Raw genomic sequence first — 22,417 nt, 5'->3', positions numbered from 1 at the left:
CTCAGATTCCGTAAATGCACATTTTATTTTCACATCAGAGCCTTGTGAATTCTTACCAGTTGGTCTCTTATGATAATACCTTTATTTATACCTATTTATACCCAAACTTCGTTCAGCCATTCAGCAATGTCACAAAAATAGGTTTTTGTCAGTGGTGAATATGGTGGAAAGTTCCATTTACGGGGCGTATAACAGAGGATGGACTGATAAAAGCAGACAGGAAATGAGGCAGAGGCTCTTTATGATTGGCCAATATTACAGTGAGACTGACCCTCATGGCCTGGACTCAAGTAACGAAGAATACGATGTTTACAAAGACATGAGGAATCTGTCTAGGTACACAGCACAACTTCAAAATGATTTTATTTAGTTTTAATTTGCCATTGGAAGAAGTACTGATAATGTAATGCATTGCTTCTTTACCAGTCTTCAAATGTTTTCAGCCGTCATTCTGTTTAGAGGTTGTCTACGATAATAAATCAAACAGCATCTACCACTTTGTTCAAATACTCAAAACTCTTCTCTAATACGTAGGTCATTTTTTCAAGTTTTTCCAAATGAACCAGACGTGTCTACAACCCGAGTTCTCATTTTTAACAGTGAGTTTCTGTGAGTTGGTGTTCACTTTTGACTTTGCGTGCAGTTGTGTCGTATTGAAAAATTTCTCCGTTCAGCCTGCCAAGCACAGAAGTAGCTTGATGCCATGTCCTGGTGCAGAAATTCCCCTTTAGATGTCATGGCATTGGAGTGACCTTGTATAATCTCTACTCTTAAAATTATTTACATTTAAACAGAAAGAGATGCCAGATCAGGATGTACTCACGTGTGCTAAAGAGTCCGTTTCAGAAGATTTGAACAAACAATGTATTTTTGTAACTGTTTGAGAGAATGGAAAACAGTGGGATATGCTCTTCCTTTTGTCTCCTGCTGAAGGAATTCAACAGCTTGTTGCTATTAGCAGATGGACAGAAAGCTGGTTTCACTGCAAGTGAATAAAAAGCAAATCTGGGGGCATTTAAGCTGACGAAATACAATAAACTTACCATTGGACTGTGATGGGAAACAGGTGAGAGTGAGCCAAAAAAGCCAAAGGGGTTCCGACTGGCTACTGATGACTGTGCTAAAATTATCTGACAGCGAGTTGACTTCCTCAGCAATTTTTTCTCATTAAAACTTCTTTTTTCTATAAGAAGTTTAGAACCCTTTAAAGCTTGTGTGTGTTGAATAGCTACTTTCAAAGTTACAAAATGATACATTGTTGAAAATGTGTTCTATTCTTAAAAATACATTATTTTAACAGGAAACATGAGGAAGTTTAGTTTTGCTCTTTGGGGAGCGGGAGTTTTTATAATCACAATTTCACTACGAAGATTTTTTTCATCTTGTACGGAATATATTGTTATTCCGTATTAACATGAATTCTAACAAGCCCGCTGAGGATGATCAAATTATTTGTTTCAAAGAAAACAACATTACACAAACACACACACAAACTTCAAAGTCCTCACAGACATATATTAGTAGTTTTTAAAGGAAATTCTGTGATAAGAAGGGAGCATTAAATGTTGTATAAGTAATGCATTTTCTCTGCCCTTCTCTTATTTATGCTGGTGGAACTTGAGGTTTGGCAGAAAAAAAATGTTACATGAAAGATTATGAAGAGAAAAAGTTATATTTATATTGAGTGTATTTGTAATTGTTCCTCACCTTTTCACTGAGTAAACTTCAAGGGCATTGTGTCCTGAATGTGGTGAATAAATGTGAAAAACAGCAGTGCGTGCTGTCAAGTTGTTCTCTCTTTCTTGCACAATTTAATATTTTTCTTTTTATTATTAATAGTTTTGGTTAAGTAAAAATACTTGCATGTTACACTGAGCTACAAGTATTTTGGTGGCCTACATTCAAGTTGGTCAAACGTATGGTGTAAATATAGTATATCACAATTTTAACAGTCTGTCAGCAATTTTGTTCTGATGTAATGTTGAATAATGGGCTGTTAGAGGATTTATGGTAATTAACCAATCAGGCAGCAGGGGTTTCAATTCTGCCTCTTTGTACAAAGCCAGAAAAAACATCTTATAAAGAATGTGTTTATAGAGGGGCGCTGGTTTGATTTAATTTGACTTGCTCATTGTGTTCAAAACTATAGTTGCCAGAAAGAAAAAGGCAAAAGAAAACTAACATAGACAAAGAGAAAGTTCAGCAATGAAAGATCAAACACTGTTTGAAGTCCTGCAATCCCTTTGTCCCAAGTTTTATGGCCAGTGTGGGGTCTGACTTTTATTAGGTAAGGACATATTTAGATTTGGCAATCCAGGGGATGTTCATTTCACACTCGAGCCAAACCCCAGTGATGTGTCACATAAAGCACCGGAGAACCGGACGGCCTACAGCTGAGCATACAAGTGCCGTTCCTTCCTGGATCTTTTCATTCAGCAGAGCATGAAGTATATTTTCCAAGATGCTGTTTGTCAGACCCAACGCAGCCAAGTTCTTAACTGAAAGTTTGGCCTGTAAATGTGCTGTTATTGTCTGAGCTTAATAAAGTCCTGCCACTGTTTAAGCAAATTAAATGTTCCACGCACACATTTTGCATTCAAGATTATACCAGTGATTCCACGTGTACTTGAGATATGGTGACTGTATTATTGCAATAACACAGAGAATCCCTTGCAATCATCACACCAATGGTGATGTGTGTTATTACCGCCATAAACACCAGAGTGCCTGTTCAAGTGCATTAAGGAAGTGATAGAGTGGCGCAAGCAACAAGTGAGGTTATTACAATATTTTCTTGTAAAAAGCAAAAGCTTCGTAGGCACTGAAAAACCCCCACAGAAGCTCATGTTAAAATTAAAAAAAGGTCAGCTGTTATCAGAGTCGCTGGGATGTGGCTGTAGTCTACAACAAGGTCTTATTTCTGCTGAATCCTTACTTAAAAAAACAGACTTTGATGTACCAACTGGTGGGGACTAAGAGGCACATTCTAATCAAATAAGATGGAGTATTATTATGTTTGTTTAAAGTTGCCCAAAGGACCTTAATAATTCATGCAAGATAGTCAGAGGGAAAAAACCCCCCCACTTTTCAGCTTTGGTAAACTCATTATCCTCTGAACCAACAACGCTGATGTATTTGTGTTGTAAAGTGTTTGAATCAATACTGTATGCTTAGTTTGCGATATACAAATATATTTACGCAATGATCACCTGGTGTCCCTGTCGCAGTGATCAGTGTTTAAAAGCTACACTCAACAGTCACACATACATCGCCACATTGCGGAGACACACAAGCCAGCAGCATTGGGAAGGTATAGTGACCTACATAGCTATACTGTATACCTCAAAGTCCTTGAAAACGTTTTCAAAAATGTAAGGGGTGAGCAAGAGCAGGCGAGAGGAAAGCACCAAGAACAGATAACAGCAGAATAGGCTAGGCAATATATATTGAGATCAGAGCCTGGCAGAAAACAGAAGTAGAGCTGTGAGTGTGTGTTAGTGTGTAGTCCACAGAGGGATGCAGTATATTGAATAAGAACTCTTTGAAAAGGAAACGTACTCCGACAGAGTTAATCTGCTCTGTATCTGTATTCTCCTGCCATGCTCTTCGCTCTCATCCTCTCCTCTCATTACCTCTGTTAATCTGTCTCTACTCAACCCATCCCGCCCTCCGTCCCTCTTTCTCCCCTTTCTTCTTCTTCTTTTTTTTTTTTTACCTTACAGGCATCCCAGACACTTTCATTTCCATTTCACACTCAGCGATTTTATCTTTTATCACTTTTCATCATATTTTGGTGAGACATTTGTTTGTCTGGGGCTTTATTAGTTAGACGATGGACAAAATTTAAGCGTCTTTGTAATGTTATCTTTGGCCTTCCGGGGACCAGAGTTATGGTGTAATATTTTTACACAAGTTTTATTCATTTTATATATATTTTTTTAATTAGAGTGCAGTTTTTAGTTCGTTTCCAGGCTGTTTGCTCATTTCACTGTAATTACTTCAGTAGTCTACAATCATTATGCTTTTTTGCATATTTAACATATTTTAGTAAACGAGCTTCTTTTTTTGAGTAATCAGTTGCTGGGCAGTCACAGGTGAGCATTGTTAGCAGATGCTGTGTCCTGGCATTTGGGAGCTCCCATTACACTTTGAAAAATTAAGGAAGTGAAAGCTAGTTAGCCTAGATTGCTAAAATTAGCAGTGATTCCCATTAGACTTTACACTCTGTGGCAAAAACACTTATGTCAAGGGCTGCTTCACTGCAGAAAATTAGAGTGAAATAAATTAGACTGTATTTATTTATTTTTTTACCAAGTAAGTGTGCAGAACAAGTTACATACCAGAGAGTATTTGCTAATTTTCTAGCTGATACATATTTCAGTTTGACCCCAAAGTCCCCTTTTGCTCACTGTGGGATCAGTACTTTTATACTTCTGTTTGTTTCTTATGATTTCTGTAGATCCATTTTTATATTGTCTGGTCTTCCTAAGCAGGATATACTATATATAATCTTTCACACAAATTGGCCTAAGAGAGACTTTTATTAGCACATTGCCATGAACTGAGGAGTGAAAACACGCAGCCAGCAGCTATTAACTTTGTCTGGCTATATTCATGAGCAGGTCCTCCCTTGAAACGTCTCCTCTAAATGTCTCTCTGTCCTCAGAGAGGCCACCATTACATCCATCTGTGGATACACTGCATCAGCATAGACGCACGTACGCACACACACACATCCATCTTTAAACATGCTGCATCAGCATGGAGACATGACACAACAACACCAGAGCCAAAATATATACAAGGGCATTCAGGGATAGCCTCCCAGCTCATGGAAACTTCCCTCTTTCACCTTTTGGTACCCTTCATTTTTCAACTTGTGAGCTTTCTGTGCGTATTTCTCTACAAATATGTGTGTCATTCTTGCGTATGCTTACTTCTGCATGTGTTTTCTTAACAAACTGGAGGGCCCTGGACATTTAGAGAGTCTGAAGGTAATATCAGGATATCTGCGTGCTGAGTCGTGATGTCCCATTGCTATTGCTGCTCCTGCTGCTAGTGCTGTTGTGGATAGAATATCTAATCAGTTATGGCGCGATCCATTCCTGTTAGCCTGTCTCGACTCCCCCCATCCCCGTCCCCCGTCTCACCAAACTAACTCATCGCCTTTCTCCGCGTGTGCTGATCGCTGTCCCTCCTCCGCCTCCACCTCCTCCCCTTTTTTGACCTCACCTCTCGCTATCTTCGGGCTCCTTTCAAAGCTCTCCATTTGTAATTCTTTCAGGTTAATGTAATAAAACAAACATTTAAATTAGACTGCAGACAAGTAAGGTGTACGGGGGTGGAGGGTGAAGTAAATGGAGAGCGGAAGCAACAGAACATTAATTCACCCCAGGACAGAGAGTCATCTGCCAACTTGTTTTCCTGCTTCTGTCGATTGGCTGCACCGTAATTCTGCCTACCCCCGTCTTTGCTCCATCTCCGCTTCTCTCTATCCGTCACTGACCCCGCACTCTTCATCCGATCGCACCAGTGCGGGCATCGTGCAGTAGCTCTTCTGAAGTGTAATCATTCACTTTCAGGTTCCAACACATAAACACACAAACTGACATGAGCAACAAAGACTTACTCTCGCCTGCAGACACCCACTCACACAATGACACAAGCACACTCGCTGATCTCAGTAAAGCACAAAGGGTCCTGAAAAATAATAAGTATTCACCTCAGGTAGGTGATCACGATAGAGTGGCTTTGGTGCCTGGTTAATGATATTGCAGGCTAGAGCAGGCAGGAAACTGGAGGCTGGGCAAGTCGCACGCTGTTGTGTCATTGGACATTTTGAAGCGATTATGTGTCGTCATGGAAGCCACGGCAGGATAGCTCGCAAATCACAACGCATTGGAACAGAGAAATTAGAATCATGGATGATCAAAGTGGAAACAAAGGCAGACGTGTTGTGCGGGCAGTCTGCAGCACTGCTTCCAATAAGAGGCTGATAGTTGTGGTGTTGTGTGAAACCAAACTGGATTGAAATGAATGTCTCCACACGACAAACTGTTGTGTCTTTGAAAATTGTTTTTCATCTACAGTACTGTGCATTTTCCAGGACAATGAGAAATAGGTGCAGTGATTGAAACAAACTGCTTTTAGCTGCTCCCGGGTCACATGAAACATGTAAAAACACAGATTAAGACATAGTATATAAGGCAAAAACAGAGGTTATACAATTTTAACAAGTCAATATTTGGTGTGAACAGTTTTATTCTCCAGTTGTGTAGTAGTTAACACATCCTGAACTCTTTTAGCAAAGCTTTCTCATTTTCCAGGCTTCTTGAAGGACATTCAAAACTCCTCTTTGGATGTTGGCTGCCTCTTATTTCATTCTAGGGTCAAGATGATCCCACAGTGCTTCAATAATGTTGAGGTTCTGGGGAGGCCAATCCGTAACTCATAGTGTTCCGTTATATGTTTTTCTATCAAGGTTTGCAAACATGCATGCATGGCATTATGTTTGGGATCATTGTCATTATTAACATTTTACTTCTAAACAGCTGGTGTTAACATCGAGCCCATACTGCATACTGTTGCTCTCTTATTGTTACGCTTAGGGAGTATAGACTCATTTGATTACAGGATGAAAACAAAACAGTGTCTTGGCTAATTAGGCTAATTGCTAAAAACTTCAAAGCCTCGCTGAAAGACAAGAAATGTATTTGTGTAAGCAAACCTCAGATCCTAACAATCAGTGTTGATATCAAAAAAATAACTTATAAAAACAACATATGCATTACTCATTAAAAAGGTATTTTTTGATTGTTATTCATATTATTATTATCTTCACAAACATTTGACAAAAAAACCCTAATGGTTAACATCCTTAATGTGAAGACATATTAAATTAGAAATGGTTAAGCCTGATATTTTGAAGGGATTTACTGACCAGCTACGCTTGGTGACTACTCTTAGCAGAACCAAACCTTAGCTGTGCTCTCTGTACAACCTTCAGTTCTGAAATACAACAACGACTTTTAAACACATTTACATTAAACAGCATAGATATTAATTAGGGTTTTATTTTTTCACCTTCTGAAAAGGCCAACTAAGCAACACATTTGACAAATAACTATAAGCACTGAATGGCAAAATACAAGAGGTATGAAAAACTGCCTCTAAAGTTTCCTAACTCCCGAGCATCCTAAAAAAAATGTTTGCAGATATCCAGTTTCTTAGCCATGAAGTCCAGCCGGATTAATGCAAGTAAGAAAAAATAGTTACAGCAGCTGCATGCGCATTTTGCTGAACATGTTAAACATACTTCTGTGCTAGATTTGTAATTTGTTTAAGTGCTACGATCATGTATTCCTGCCAAATGACCTCCATTCCCAATGTAGCGCAGTAAACAAGATTCAGCTGAGTGTGATTACTGTCTTTGGCATCTGTCATTGGCGTATTTGTCGTTTTGTTTTTTGGGGTTTTTTTGCCTCGCATTTATAAACATGCATTCATGAATTTACTCATTGCCCTCATCACTCCTTCCTTTAATTAGAAAATAATCAGAGTTGGATGAGAGCTTCATTAAATCTCATCCTTGAGAGCCGTCAGCCACAAACACAGGAGTGGGATATTCATCACGCTTGTGAAAAGAACTCGGATTCCTCCCCTCACTTTGTTTTCTTTGCTCGGAGATAGAGTGTTGGTTGGGAGGACAGCGTCAGCAGACTTAGAGGAGTGACCAAGCGATCAAGTCAGAGAAACAAAGGGTTTTAATGGAAGGGAATGAAGAGGGTGGGAGGGAAGTACAGAAAGTGAAAGAGTAGGGAAAAGAGGAGGAGAAAATGTGTGAGAGAGAGAGAGATCGTTAGAGAAGTGCTAATTAACAGAAACCACACTGTTTATCAGCACTTTGTCGCCATGCAGTATTGATCCTTCATGACCATTATGGAGCGGATGTTTGGCTGCTTTCAGCACGGCTCTTCTCTCCTTTTCTTCCTACAAAGACTACCTGTAAAACCCACCCGGAAACATGCAACTCATGCAAACCTGAGCAAATGAACACATGAAATAAAACAAGTAAACAGTGACAAATAGAACAAGGTGAGATGACGCAATGAGACGGTGTCATTTGCAGAAAATGTCTGCATCACCAGTTGCATCATCGTGACATAAAAGACACCGAGAGTGTAATCCCTGCAGAGACACAGATGAGGCACGAGGGTGGCGTCAGAAAGGAAAAGAGACTGTGTAGCAACGAAATAAAGTGAAAGACAATGAAAGAGTGATGGACAGAAATCAAATTATGTCACATGGACAATGATGGACAGGTCGAGAAAAGGGAAGTGCAGGAAGATGGTGTGTAGATGGAAGGAAAGTAATAACAGAGAAAGGGAGTGCGGAAGTGAACGGGAGTGGTGCCAGCCAGCTCTTCGGCATGTGCAATATTGAAGAATGTCTGTAATATCCCTTTATTGTTATAGTGCATGCTGCAGGGCTTGCTGTTAGACATTGTGATTCTTCAGGAGGCTTTAACTGGATTACATCGGTATCAGGCTCAGCCATCAGAAGGGCTACAGCAGCTGTGTTGTGTTGGGTCTGCCGACAGCTTGCTGTCTGTCACCCCCGTGTCTACCACCGCAGCTTCCCTGCTGGTATTTTAAGTCTAGACTGGACTACATGTCCTCACAAATATTTGATCTGAATGACATCTAGAGTGCAGTCAGATCCTTATTTTCTCAAGCAAGCTTTTTCATGTAAGCTCCTCTATAAATTCTGTTCAGTTTTAGAATTTGTTCATACTTTTTTCTTTCTAATTGGCTTTGTGGATGGACAACATTACGTGTTGCGACTACAGCGGGATACAATACGTGGCAGTGGCAGCTCTGACAAGATGAGTCCATTGTGAGAGAGGCTTAGGGAAGGTGATCACCCTGTCCAGCGTTTCCCCGCTCTTTGCTGAAGTGGTACAAGCCGACTTTGATCAATGTGGATCGATGTGGATGAGTGTGCAGCCGGAAGGCGCTATGTGAAGACGGAGGGGGGTGATGGCCCTTTGCTCTGCTGTGCACAGTGTGTGAGGGAGAGAATTAAGACACATTGTGTCATGCTTTTCTACATGATATATCACCCCAACAGAATACATCCTTAACCCGTGACTCCATCTCAGTCTTTGTTTCTATTCTTTCTGTCCGTCTTTTACTTTTGCTCCCTTTTGGCTCTTTACAGGAAAAAGACACTCTGTGCTGAATGCTCCTTTCCTGTAGAGAAGACAAGATTCTGAGGGGGGGAAAGACGCCTATCTATCTGTTTTTTTAAACAATTCTTACTTTTGTTCTGAGTGCTCTTGGGTAGTGCACATGGGAAACGGGTAACTTCATCATGAAACCATCATGGAAATAGAAGAATCTTGCACTGAATAGCTAATTCCTTTTTACTGTTGTGCTTATTTTCTTTTTCTTTTCCCCCAACAATGCCAAAACTCGTCATGTATCCCAAAGGCTTCAGTTTAAGGATTTCCAGCTCTGCAGTTGTTGATGATACAAAGGATTACATGCTGTATTACTGTTGTTTCCTTTGTACTTCCCTTCTATTATTAATATAATCTTTGGAGAAAAGCATTTGGCTACGCTCCTCGAGTGTGTGTGCTTTAAGAATGCCTGTGCATCATTTTGTGTGTGCTTGCAGTGGGTGTATCATCACTCCGTGGAGTAATGAATGCTAATCCTCTCTTATCTGCTTTAACCTCAAGGCAATGACACTAGCTGCTGATGCCAGTACAGTGACACCCTTTGTTGAAGGAGTATGTGTGAGCGTGAATGAAGATGTGCCACACATGGATGTAAGAAGAGATGTCTCTACTAGCATTTGACAACTTGCCCTCAGTTTTTCACACTCTGAAGCTTTAGGTTGTGGTCTTGTGATTATCTGCCATGTCCCCCATGACTCATCAGAAGAGCTGAATAAAACATTCCAGCCAGCTGACTTTACTGCATCTGATCTTGACTCATAAAAAAATAACAGTCATTTGATATTAAGGCCTTCTTCAGGTCATTATGCAGAGAAGGCATCGAACTGTTTTTCTTGCTCTCCAGCGACCACGTCAAATGCAGTTTTCATTGGCTGAGAGCAGCGCTCTCTGTTGCCCGTCTCCTGTTGCCAACAGCATCTTTTGTTTTCACTTCGGAGCCACTTTATGTAGCTGCTAAAGATCACAGCACAAACCAAAGGCAGCTGCCATTCTTTGTCAGCAAGCATCTTTTGTTCATTTACAAGGACAACTCCATCTTTTTCGCCCCGCCTTGAAATAGAGTCATAAGCAAACAATTAAAAAACAAAACAAAAACTCTTTAGCCCACCTCTTAATGAACACTTAATGACAATAAGTGTAAAGCAATTTAAGCAGAGTGAAAATTGATGGAGAGCAAGATATGAAAAGAGGGGGAAGGTTTAGATGAAGAAAATCCAAAAAAAGAACAGAGGTCTGTCCCCAGCAGCCAGTGACGCCCATACAGTATAACTGCAGAACGAGCGTTACAACGATGGGCAGGAAATAATTAGGTCTAAAAGCTGTTGAATCCTGTCTGCCTGTTCAACAGTCTTCCATTAAGCCTGTTTTAATGGGTCTGCTCTTTGCCTGCCTTTTTGACAGAGTGAATGGGAGATAAAACTGAATTAGACTAAACTTTAAAGATTGTGAATAGGGAACGCTCAGACAGAGAGTGAAGGAGAGATAAAGGCCGAGAGAAAAAGATGAACGGATAGAGGATGGAGGAAGAGGGTTAATTGAAAGAGGAATAGAGAAGAAGGGCCAGATCTCAGGGGCTGTGGGGTGGTCTCTCTCGCCTCTCTCTGCATTGCTGTCTATATGTGTGTATATGTGTTTGAAAATGTGTGTATTTGTCTGTCTGAGGGGAGATAGCGTTGTAGACTAAATGAGAACAAAGCTAATTAGGGACTTTGCCTTACCCAACTCTACAATGACGTTCCCGCTGGAGCCAAGATAACACTTCCCACCTATAATGCAGCCGAGAGGGTCAGACGCCACAGAGACTTTTTTTTATTTGAACGTTTTCATCCCGCATTTTAAAGCAGATTCTATAAGCAAGTAGGGCTGTGCGATATGACCAAAATCTCATATCCCGATATTAAGACATATATCGTCCGATAACGATATAAATCACAAAAATGTAACATTTTCTGTAAATTCTGTGAATCTCGGGCAGCTCGTCTTGCGGGAAGTGTTTCCAGCTGGGCGTCGAGTGTTTTAACCGATGCATGAAATTATACATTTTTAGACATAGATTGTAACGGCCGCCATTTTCTTTGTGAGTATTTATTACACAGCGTGCTGCGGGGGAAAGCCTGTTCTGTTTGAGTCTAAGGTTTACTTTTTAGCACCTGACGGCTCTTTTTTGCTTCTTATCCGCAAATACTCTAGATCAGGGGTCCCCAATCTCAGTCCACGAGGGCTGGTGTCCCTGCAGGTTTTAGATGTGTCCTTGATGCATCACAGCTGATTTAAATGGATAAATTACCTTTTCAACGTGTCTTGAAGTTCTCCAGAGGCCCGGTAATGAACTAATCATGTGATTCAGGTGTGTTGACCCAGGGTGAGATCTAAAACCTGCATGCACACCGGCCCTCGTGGACTGAGATTGGGGACCCCTGCTCTAGATCTTTCACGTGATTCTGTGTATTTTGAAAAGTCTCAACAGGATCTTGAGCTTTATTGTGAAAGGTTTATGTGGAAATAACAACAACGCATAAAAACAAGCGCTTGTCTGTAGTGTGGTTATATTAAATATAAGAGAAAGAGAGAACTTTAAGAAATTAATATAGCCACTACAGTGACCATCAAAATAATGAAAAAATATAGCCGTAAACAGTTTATTTTGCGATACCACGAAACAAACGATAGCGTAAAATGAAACGATAGACGTTTTCATATCGTCATCTGATATATATGGTTATATCGAACAGCCCTATAAGCAAGTGAAAAATAAAATGAAGAAGTCTGAGCTGTGTGACTTTAGTAAAGGAGCATAGTGAGCAAAGATGAAAAAAGGCTCTGCTGCTGACTTGGTCACTTTGACGTTTCATTTAATCCTTTTTTTTATTTCTTGGGTGCTAATGCTGACTTTTTTTAACCATGCTGGTGTTCACTTTCAGACCGGTCAGCAGCAGATACAGAAGGTATGCCTTATCCTCATTTGCCCGGCCTCAAGGGAGTCTAATGATTACATGGTATACACTCTCTGAACCAATTCCAGTGCACTCCTTTAGTTGTCGGGTGGCCCACTGTGAAATAAGTCAGTACTGGTGGTAAAATAGCAATGCCACTGTAATTCCTCAGACATTTCTGTCCACTTCATGTGATTTCAGCAAGTACCTGTTTCTTGATCATCTGTTTGGAGGCTTTCATTCATTTCCTCACAGCAAAATGGAAAGAATTTCAAAATCTGTCCTGCATGGGATCTGGGTTTTTTTTCACGATTAAATCCAGACAATCTTAACAAAAAAATCCTACCAAATTCTAATTCTAGGCTTTTATCATTATTTTTTGATATTTTGATTGATGTGATTTAGCCAGTGTATTCAGAGCAAATAAAAGAAGCACTGGGATTTGTGAGCTCTCTCTGTATCTTACCTTGAAAAAGGACTGATTAATGCAGAGCATAATATTAATTTTTTTTTTAAAAAAGGAGAATGATAGCCAGTAATAAAAGAATCAAAATGTCAAATGCTCCTTTGACATGAGCTGCTTGAGTTAGATGTGTCCGTCGTGTATGGTAATAGATCACAAGAGCAGTTCAGCTCAGCAGCAGCAGAGTGTTGTCATTAGCCACGGGGGCTAATGATTTTGCCCCGTCATTAACTTCCTGTGCTAATGATTTTGTACCAACGTCCACCCAAAACATGCTAACACTCTGTGTGCTATTGGGCAATGTAATTGGTGTTTTGGCTAATTGAGCACTGCAGCTAAAAGCTTTCCTCGGATTCTACGTCAGCCGTGACGTTCGGCGGTATTCGTCCGCTGTAATGTTCCATTACTAGTTTCTACCAGGTGTGTTGCGTCACCTCGTCTATCATTGTCTGTGATTCTTTTGTCCACACGTCTATCTTTGTCGTTGTCTCAACGGCTTATCCCTCTGCCCAGTTAAATGAGATTTTAAGGTCATTAACTGATCCAGGCTAATATACTAATGCACCTGGGGTGTTCCAGATTTAATAAATGATTGGATCGAGATAATGAGACTTATATAGCCGGCTGGTATTAGCTATGGAACAGGGAGAGGTGGAAAAAGGGAAGGCAATGAAAACAGGATGTTTTTTGTCTCCGAAAAACATGTTTCTCATCGGGTTTACCTACTAACATACTGCCTGATTTGCCAGTGGTTTGCAGCTGAGCTGTATTGCTTAATAAAAATTCTGTTTTAGAGTGTGTACGTGTGTCTGTGTGCGCGGGGTGTATGTGTGTGCGTACTAACAACATTGGCTTGTCTGGCAGCACTCTGAGTCCTCAGACAGGCTGTTCTTTGTACCGTATCTGATGTCATATTTTGTCTGACGTATGCTTGCCAACAGGACCCTTTGGTCAGGAAAGCACATGCCCCAGAGTGCGTGTCTGCGTGTGCATGTGAGCTTGTGTATTCTCACCACAGCCCTCAACCAGACGGCACTTTCTTGATTGATGCATGTCTTTGGGAGCAGGAGGGAAAGGCAGTTCCACTGAGAGAGAATTAATAATGCAAAGGGACTTGGAACGGTGGCCGTCCAGACTTAAGCTCTACAGTTGTCACACTGGTCACGGTGTTCACTGTGCAGCCGTGGTTTGAGGGGAGCTCAGGCACACCGAGAGGAGAGACAGAGTGAAAATGCGGAAAAGATCAGATGCTGTTGGATTATGTGTGGTTAAGTTGGAATGAGTCATTCTGGATGGGTAGATTAAAAGATCATTCAGAATCAGTGTGTGATTACGGGAGTGAACGCGCAGAAGGACTTTGTGGAAAGCAATGTGCCATTCAGCCCTTTGGAGGATATACTGTAGATACATGCCAACAAAGGCACAGCCGAAATCACTTGCACAGACCACTTTGATTAATATTAATATGAAAAGCACACTCTGCATCTGTGTCTCTGTCTGTCTCACTCCCTTTTGCTTTTCTGTAGCTCTCTCTGACTGTCTGCCTTCTACTTCTTCTGTTCTTGTCTTTGCCTCTGTTGCCAATCTCTGAGAGGAGTTCTGCCACAGGTTTTATTCACTGGAATTCCTCAGGCACATCTTTCAGAGAGCTGTCAAAGCACCGCAGGCAACAAGTAAGACCGACATTGCGAGTTTCAGATCACAGCGCCCCGAAACATTTACATGTACGCAAAAATAGTGATTCGATGACTTCGTAAACATGTGGGTCAGTGTCTTGACCCTTGATCCCTTTATGTATATAATACATTTTAAGTTCAATTAAATTTTATTTATATAGTGCCAAATCACAACAGCTGTCGCCTCAAGACACTTTATATTTGAAGGTAAATCCTCTACAATAAAATGATCAAATGATTCACTTTGAGCAAACACTTGGCAACAAAGGGGAGAAAAATCTTCCCTTTAACAGGAAGAAACCTCAGAACCAGGGGATGATGGGAGCGAGACATGACAAAAAATACACTTACATTTGATGACAAAATAAAGCAGCAGTTAAAAAAACATATTGACAGTAATTACTGCTATGGAATAGTGGTATTAATAATACAACAACAACAACAACAACAACAACAACAACAACAACAACAACTACTACTACTACAGCAGTAATAGTTTGTATAATTCCTGAAATTAAATTGTTTTATTCCTTCTTATAAATACATGACACACTTATTAGGAAAAAACAAAAAGCAGATAATTATCAATTCTGTGCCCCACAAGTCACAACCAAGGGTCTCCTTAAGATTAAAGATTTCAGAATAAAATCTTTTTATATCCACTCACTTATCTATCACTGTATGCTGACACAAATTGATATGTTAATCTTTGTACCGGCTTCAGTCACAGAATTATTACAACGGTGTGCAATAAACTTGCGATCTTGAAATGGCCATGTTAAAGTTAGGGACCTGGTGTATGACGACTCACAGTCATGTGCCGTTTTCAGAGAGAATTTGGTACGTCAAGATGGTGATAAAACAACAGAGACAGTCAGTCTGCTGACTGTCTCTGTTGCTCTGAAACTACATAGGTACTTGGCAGCCATGCTATTATATAGGAATATAACCAGAACCTTGCATTTAAATGAATTAAGTCCACTGTTCGAAAGAGACTCATCACAGGCGAGTTTTGCTCATTTGAGCAGATTGATTGGAATCTGGTAACAATTTGTTGTATTTATTAAGTCAGCAAGCATTTTAGTAAGCAATTATTTGTAAACATTTTCCAATCTGTGTGAGAGGAACTGCAGTTTCTACAAGGATTCCGATTGCACCTTGCAACCGAAGGTGGTTGCCCAGACGTCGAGGATGTTGCACTCTCGACCAAAACTCCAATTTTCTGGGTTAAACTCACAATCTGGAAATCAATCAGTTTATCTACTGACTTATAACTTATTATTACTTATGACTTATTGCCTCTGTGGGTTTCAGAAACTCTCAGTGTAGCTGTCGAACATCTTGGCCAAGACTTCCTTGTTACTTACTGTGGCGGAGGTTCGGTCGCTGGCTCAGCTGCAGGGGAGGTTTGGTACTGTGAGCTCAAGGGGCAGTGTCAGGGAGGTTCAACGGACAGGTGTGCATGATAAAGCTAATGAGATTTCTCCCCTTTATATAGTCAAGTTGGAGACCAGCTGGAAAGTTGGTACTGGGTGCCGAACCAGAATAACCTGCATGTGTGGAACTATAATAAACATGGGAGAAATCTGGTTTAATGAGGCTAAGGTGATTTTTAACAACAGATTGCTCTATTCTCCATACACCTTAATAGTGAAAAGTGATTTCCTGTCTTTAAAGTGCTAACCATTTAACTATTCTTTGCTTCAACTAAAATATTGGGAAGGTAAATTGGTTCAAGTGTTAGAATCTGGATTTGAGGAATAGCTACCTCCATTATTTGGAGAGTGAACCAAACGTGTGAAACTTGCTTAATTCTTAAGAAGAAAGAATGGGGCAGGGAGTTGCAGAGAACTGGACCTGAAGAATTGGAAAAAGACAGAAGAGACAAAAATAAGATGAGAGGAGAAGAAGATGGAACAGTAGGGAGAGTGCTTGAGAGACAGATGCTGGTAGTCTGTTAGCATATTAACGTCTCCATGGAGGACAGGCAGACAGGTGAAAAGGCACAAGAGAGAAGCCAAAACATTAACATCACAGACAATGATTGGCAAGGACCACGGGCTCATGCATGGCATTGTTTGGAGAACAACAACGCTGCTATAGATAATGGCCCTGCTGGTGAAAATAGAGGGGGATGAATATATTAGGGCGCTGACCTTTCTGAATGTAGCCAATAAACGATAATTCAGATTCTGTCTTTATCAGGATCCACGTAATTTGCTGATATTGTTCATCTTCGAGAAAGAAAATACCTTTTTCGAAAACATAACCTAAGAATTTTGTCCATGTTATTTTGAAAATAACACTGTTTGACTGCAGTGAACGATTGAGTGGTGCCAGTTAAAAGCACCAGAATGTCAGGTAGTTGTTTTTTATATAAATATTTCGATAAAAAACTGGCAACATGAGATCATCTACATTCTTGCTCGTCATAGAAAAGCACTTCCACCACCTGTTTACCAGAAGCTTAAACCTTTTCTTCTTTAAAAACCTTTACAAAAGTTTCTTATTCTTGAAGTAATTATTTTGCAGCTTATTCCCAGTATGGCTTGTTAAAATGTGTAAGTGTTTAAAACCTTTTGAGCTTTGACCACTGAAAACTGATGCAGGGAACCCCGCTGAAAAAGAGCTTAAATAAATTACAGCCCTCAGATAGAGCTGTAATTTATGTAATTGAGGGGCTGCATTGTCACAGTTGATTGCACACACACACACACACACACACACACACACACACACACACACACACACACACACACACACACACACGGCTGGATTTGACATGCTTGAGTCCAGAGGGAATGTACCCTGAAAATCAAAAGACATTAACCAATTAACACTGATCAATAGTTTACAGCCACATAGGGATGAACCGGGAGGGATGACTTGGAGCATTGTCAATGTGGGCCTTTGGGCCAATGGTCAGGCTAGGAATGCTAGTCCTCACAGCTTTTAGCCAATCAAAATGCTGGATGAAGTCTTGACATTCTGCTGCTCTCCAATGCAAAGTACCTTTCATGCTGTAGCTAGGCAGAATAAATGGGAAAGAGGCAGAGACAGAGCAAGACCAGGAAGTGAAAGGAGGAGAAAGAAGGGAGGTGTTAAGCATAAAGCCAGAGTGGGAGAGTGTATGTGTTAGGCTGTGAAGGAAGGTGTCATAGTAGGCCACAGTGAGCAGCAGGTAATCTCACTGAGATAAGCAGTCGCATGACAGCCAACCTTTAATTCCCCATGGGAGGGGACACTGTGGAGTTGTCGCAGGGCTGGTTTCCCAATCCCCCTGAAAATTTTTTTACATAAAGCAGTAATGGGAATAGATGGATTGAGGATGCATTTTGATGAGGTGGTTGAGGCACAAGAAGAAGACAGAGAGAGAAGCTGACAAAGGCAAGGAGTAGTACAAATGCTGCACACATACATGAATATATACACAGATCACAGCAGTACGTCGGTACTTGCGCTGCTCTGTATTCATGATGAGGAGAGCAAATATCAGCACGGGGCTCAGGATGTATGGGGATTGATGTGAAAGGCAGAGAATGAGGAAGAAAGGGGGAGTGAAAGAGAGGTGGAGATATCTAAGATATTACACCTAGCCAGGGGAGTGTTCAGTGGAGCAGGCATTATGAGAGTGTAAATTACATTCTCTCCTCCCTTTGGGCTGCTGGCTGCAGAATGAATATAAGCACCCACAGCAGTGAGTCCGCACAGACACAGACCACAGTCTCTAGCATAGTAGCATAATACAGCATTAGATTGCCATAATGTGTTTATGTTTCGTGTCACAGGAGTCTCCAATCACGTATCGATCCTACATCAGTTCTCCCGCCTCATCTTTACTGAAATTATGTCCCATATTGACACATGGCTCATTTGTTTGAATTGAGTGGAGATCAATGGTGATTCACAGGGCTTTTTAAAACATCGAGCATCAAGTTGAACAGCTTCTTAGGTGGTAGGATGGAGGAGACTGGGGAGCTTTTGCTAATTTAGATTCCCAAAACAAATTTTCTTTGGGGTTAGACCAACAATGCTGAATCAATTCAACGCAATTGTTTTTACTTTTAAAATTAGACTTAATTTAAAGATGTTATTTCAGCATTGAAGAAATTATGATCACAAAGTTCATGATTTTGATCAAATAATAAACAAATGAAACCAAAAAAATAATTTCCAGACAATGAAGTGTTCCTTTTATCACAGACACACGGAAACATTGTGTTTGTTTAATGTTTGCTTTGTGTAAAGCAATCTCTTAGAAGGAGCAGATAGACAGTTAATCCTCTTTATCTCTGCTCTTGGAGCTAATTTGTCTCCCAATGGGACCTTGAGAAAATAGAGAAGGTAGTAAGCCTACATCTTCTGCAGAACTGATTGGTCTGCTTTATGGCAAAAAGAGTGGCAGGCCCAGATGTCAAGGATGTGAGGTCAGCACCGGTTAAATAGGAGGGAAGCGACTTAATTCAAGGCTCATTACTTCTATACATTAGGCTGTGGTTAAAGGGAACAGGATTCTAATCCACCACTTCCCATGTGTCTTTCTTCCCCACCCCCCTCCCTTGATTTTGCCCTCCTTGTCTCCTCCTTTCTCTTCGTCTCTCATCCCATCAGGGCCGCTGTTCCAGAGAGAACTGTAAGTACCTGCATCCTCCTCCTCACCTAAAGACCCAGCTAGAGATCAATGGAAGAAACAACCTCATCCAACAGAAAAACATGGCCATGCTGGCCCAGCAGATGCAGCTCGCTAACGCCATGATGCCCGGCACACAGCTACAACCAGTGGTGAGTAGTCACTCACCAGACACTTTATTAGGTACACCTGTTCAACTGCCCATTAACAAAAATGTCTAATCAGCCAATCACATAGCATCAACTGAGTGCATTTTGGCATGTAGACATGGTCAAAAGTCAGTTTTCCATTAGTACCTACTCAGATCGACTTGGCACGGTTCGCCACATTTTCAGGGTTTTCCATTAGGTCATAGTGCCTGGTACCAGGTACCTTTTTTAGTACCTGCTCGCCTGAGGTTCCAAGTGATCCGAGCAGGCACCAAAATACGATGTCGTTAGACTGCATGCCACAAAATGGTTCGTCAGTGAGTCACGAAATTTAAACCACCATTTTTGGCGGTTTAAACAAGGCAATGAGGAAAATATGTCTACAAAGAACAACGCCGTGGTCCCTGAGTCAGACAAAAAGCCACAGACCGAGCAGCAGGTATATTCTTGTCCACCTTTCTACACCTCTCTACAAACCCTGGAGGTTTGTAGAGAATTCTCTGAAAAATGTCCATCCATCCATCCATCCATCCATCCATCTTCATCCGCTTTATCCGAGGCCGGGTCGCGGGGGCAGCAGCCTAAGCAAAGAGGCCCAGACCTCCCTCTCCCCAGCCACCTCCTCCAGCTTATCCCGGGGAATACCAAGGCGTTCCCAGGCCAGCCGAGAGATATAATCTCTCCAGCATGTCCTGGGTCTGCCCCGGGGCCTCCTCCCGGTGGGACATGCCTGGAACACCTCACCTAGGAGGCTCCTCCTTGAATCGCTACCTTATCGTGGTGGAGGGGTTTGTGTGTCCCAGGGATCCCAAGGGCTATGTTGTCTGGGGACTTTTGCCCCCTGGTAGGGTCTCCCATGGCAAATTGGTCCTGGGTGAGGGACCAGACAAAGAGCGATTCAGAAGACCCTTATGAAAAGAATATTGAGGGAACAGTTTACCCTGGGTTACCGGGGCCCCGCCCTGGAGCCAGGCCCGGGGAGGGTGCCCGAGGGCGAGCGTCTGATGGCCGGGCCTTAGTCCATGGGGCCCGGCCGGGCACAGCCCGAAGAGGAGACATGGGCCCATCCTCCCGCAGGCCCACCACCCGCAGGAGGCGCCATAGGGGTCGGGTGCATTGTGTGCCGGGTGAAAAATGTCCACTGAGCAGCAAAATGCCTTGTTGATGCCTGAGGTCGGAGGAGAATGGACAGACTTCTTTGAGCCGATAGGAATCCAGCAGTAACTCCACTAACCACTTGCTACAGCCAAAGTACGCAGAAGAGCTTCTCTGAATGCACAACCTTTTGAACCTTGAAGTAGATGGGGTACTGCTTCAAAGTTCAAGTTTTTCCAATCTTGTGGGCAACAGAAGATTGGAAAAACTTTGCCCAGTGTGATGAATCTCAATATCTAGTGTGACCTTCAGGTAGTAAGGTCAGAATTTGGCGAAAACAACAAGAAAGCATAGATCCGTTATCCCTTCTATCAACCTTTCAAGCTGCCAGTGGTGGTGATTTAATGATGTAGCGAATAATTTCTTGGCGCCCCATCATACTAACTGAGCATCATTTAAATACCACAGCCTACCTGAATATATCTTTTTATGAGCACAGTGTACCCACCTGCTGATGCCCGCTTTAAACAGACTAAAGTGCCACAGTACTCCAATGGGCTTCAGTCACAAGATCTTAATCCAACAAAGCACTTTTCAAAACAGTCTCTGAGCAAGACCTTGTTGAATTAAAGATGTTTTAAAGGCAAAATGGGGCCTAAAGCTATTAATAATTATGTACCTAATAAAGTGGCAATTAACTGCACATTGCATATAAAACATTCTATTGAAATACACGTCTAAAAAACGAATAACCACTCTATAGCCATCCATTTTTAATATGCAAGTTGGCTTGATTTGCTGGACCTTGTCAGTGGACAGAGTACTTACGGTTACTTACCTATTAATATAACGGTTTGAACATTCCGGGCTTAATTATGGATAATTATTACAATAAATACCCATACCAATGACCATATGTCTAAAATGTTCTGTTTTCAACAGGTAAAAAATATTTAACTGCGAAATGTTAATTGAATTTAGTCATTTATAGCAGTGGGTCTAAAATGTTGCTTGATATCGGAAAAATACTCACAATTATATGAGGGTTTAAAAAGGATAGAAGTTAGATTTTAGTGAATTAAAGGCCAGCACAAACTCTTGTTTAAATTTTCCTAAAAAGTTATATCCATTGAACTTAGCTTGACTCCATTTTTTCCTTTGGTTCAAGTTATTGTCAAGATATTGTAGACGAGACAAGACGAAGATGTGCAAGATGCAAAATCTGCAAATATAGTATAATTTAGATGTGTGTTCAGTAACTATGTGACTGAGTGTGCAAATAAGCATATTGTTCCCAGATACAGTTTGTAGTGGATTTGTGTAAGTTTTTTTGTTTTTGAGTCTTTTGATGAGTATTGTAAGGTGTTTTGTGTTTGTCAGTCCTTTGGTGGTAATGAGTTGAGGGCTCTGTTTGGCCCATATCCATTTAGATGGATTTTATGTCCACTAGTCTGAGTCAATATGGTGGTTTTAGTGAATTTTGAAACTGTGTAACTGCACACATGATGTCAGTGTGAATTTTTTATGGGACAGTAGTGACAGCTCAAATGAGACCTGACACTGTCACGAGAGCTGCGTTCCCACCATATTTGCCCAGGTTCCTGTAGAGGGCCCGAAATGTAACATCAGCATCAGCACCGCTGCCCTCTGAAAACCATTATTTCCTGTGGTTTGTACTGTGCGTGAATGGTTTGGCAAGGTGCAATGCAAACATGCTGTCTCGGAAGCTTCTGCATTGACATGACCAGTAGAAACAATGAATGATGGGAAGCAGACACACATACTCTATATGAAGACAGTGAGCAGGCACAAAAAAATTACACAGTACAGATTTGGCACAGTAGCCAGCACAATATAAACTTTGGCTCGATCGAGTGTCAGTGCAGCACATAGTGCTTACCACTTTACAGATCTTAACAAATTTATTTGACGACTTGTCATTAAAACAACAAAAAGACACAAATATTTCAGAAAGCTGTCTTGTTTTATTGGTATTTATTGAACAGCTAACAAACTGAATTCACATTTTAGACCCAAATAGTCGGCACACTGGACTTCTCTCTGAGAAGTCAGAAATGAATCAAGCATAACATACATTTTTGTTTGTCCAGCAAGTAAATAATTGAAATGTTGCGTCTTAATCTTAATTAATGACATTCTAGTTATTTTTTCAACTCTTTTGTAAAACATTACATTTGAAAATTTATGGATAACAGCAGCAATTATATTT

At 41.1% G+C, this 22,417-nt stretch overlaps 1 protein-coding gene across 12 annotated transcripts in view; it reads left to right on the top strand.

Moving 5' to 3' along the window:
- Positions 1-22,417, top strand: part of LOC113036528 (muscleblind-like protein 1) — a 67,225-nt gene that overhangs the window by 26,247 nt on the left and 18,561 nt on the right. For all 12 annotated transcript variants that reach the window (XM_080288336.1, XM_080288337.1, XM_080288344.1 and 9 more), the window contains exon 3: positions 18,925-19,095. In XM_080288336.1, the coding sequence (XP_080144462.1) occupies positions 18,925-19,095 (171 nt within the window). The remainder of the gene's footprint in view (positions 1-18,924; positions 19,096-22,417) is intronic.

The sequence above is a fragment of the Astatotilapia calliptera genome, chromosome 14 (assembly GCF_964374335.1).
Source record: "Astatotilapia calliptera chromosome 14, fAstCal68.1, whole genome shotgun sequence".
Classification (NCBI taxonomy): domain Eukaryota; kingdom Metazoa; phylum Chordata; class Actinopteri; order Cichliformes; family Cichlidae; genus Astatotilapia; species Astatotilapia calliptera.
Note: the sequence above shows the minus strand (reverse complement) of the source record. Positions and strands in the feature narration are given on the sequence as shown.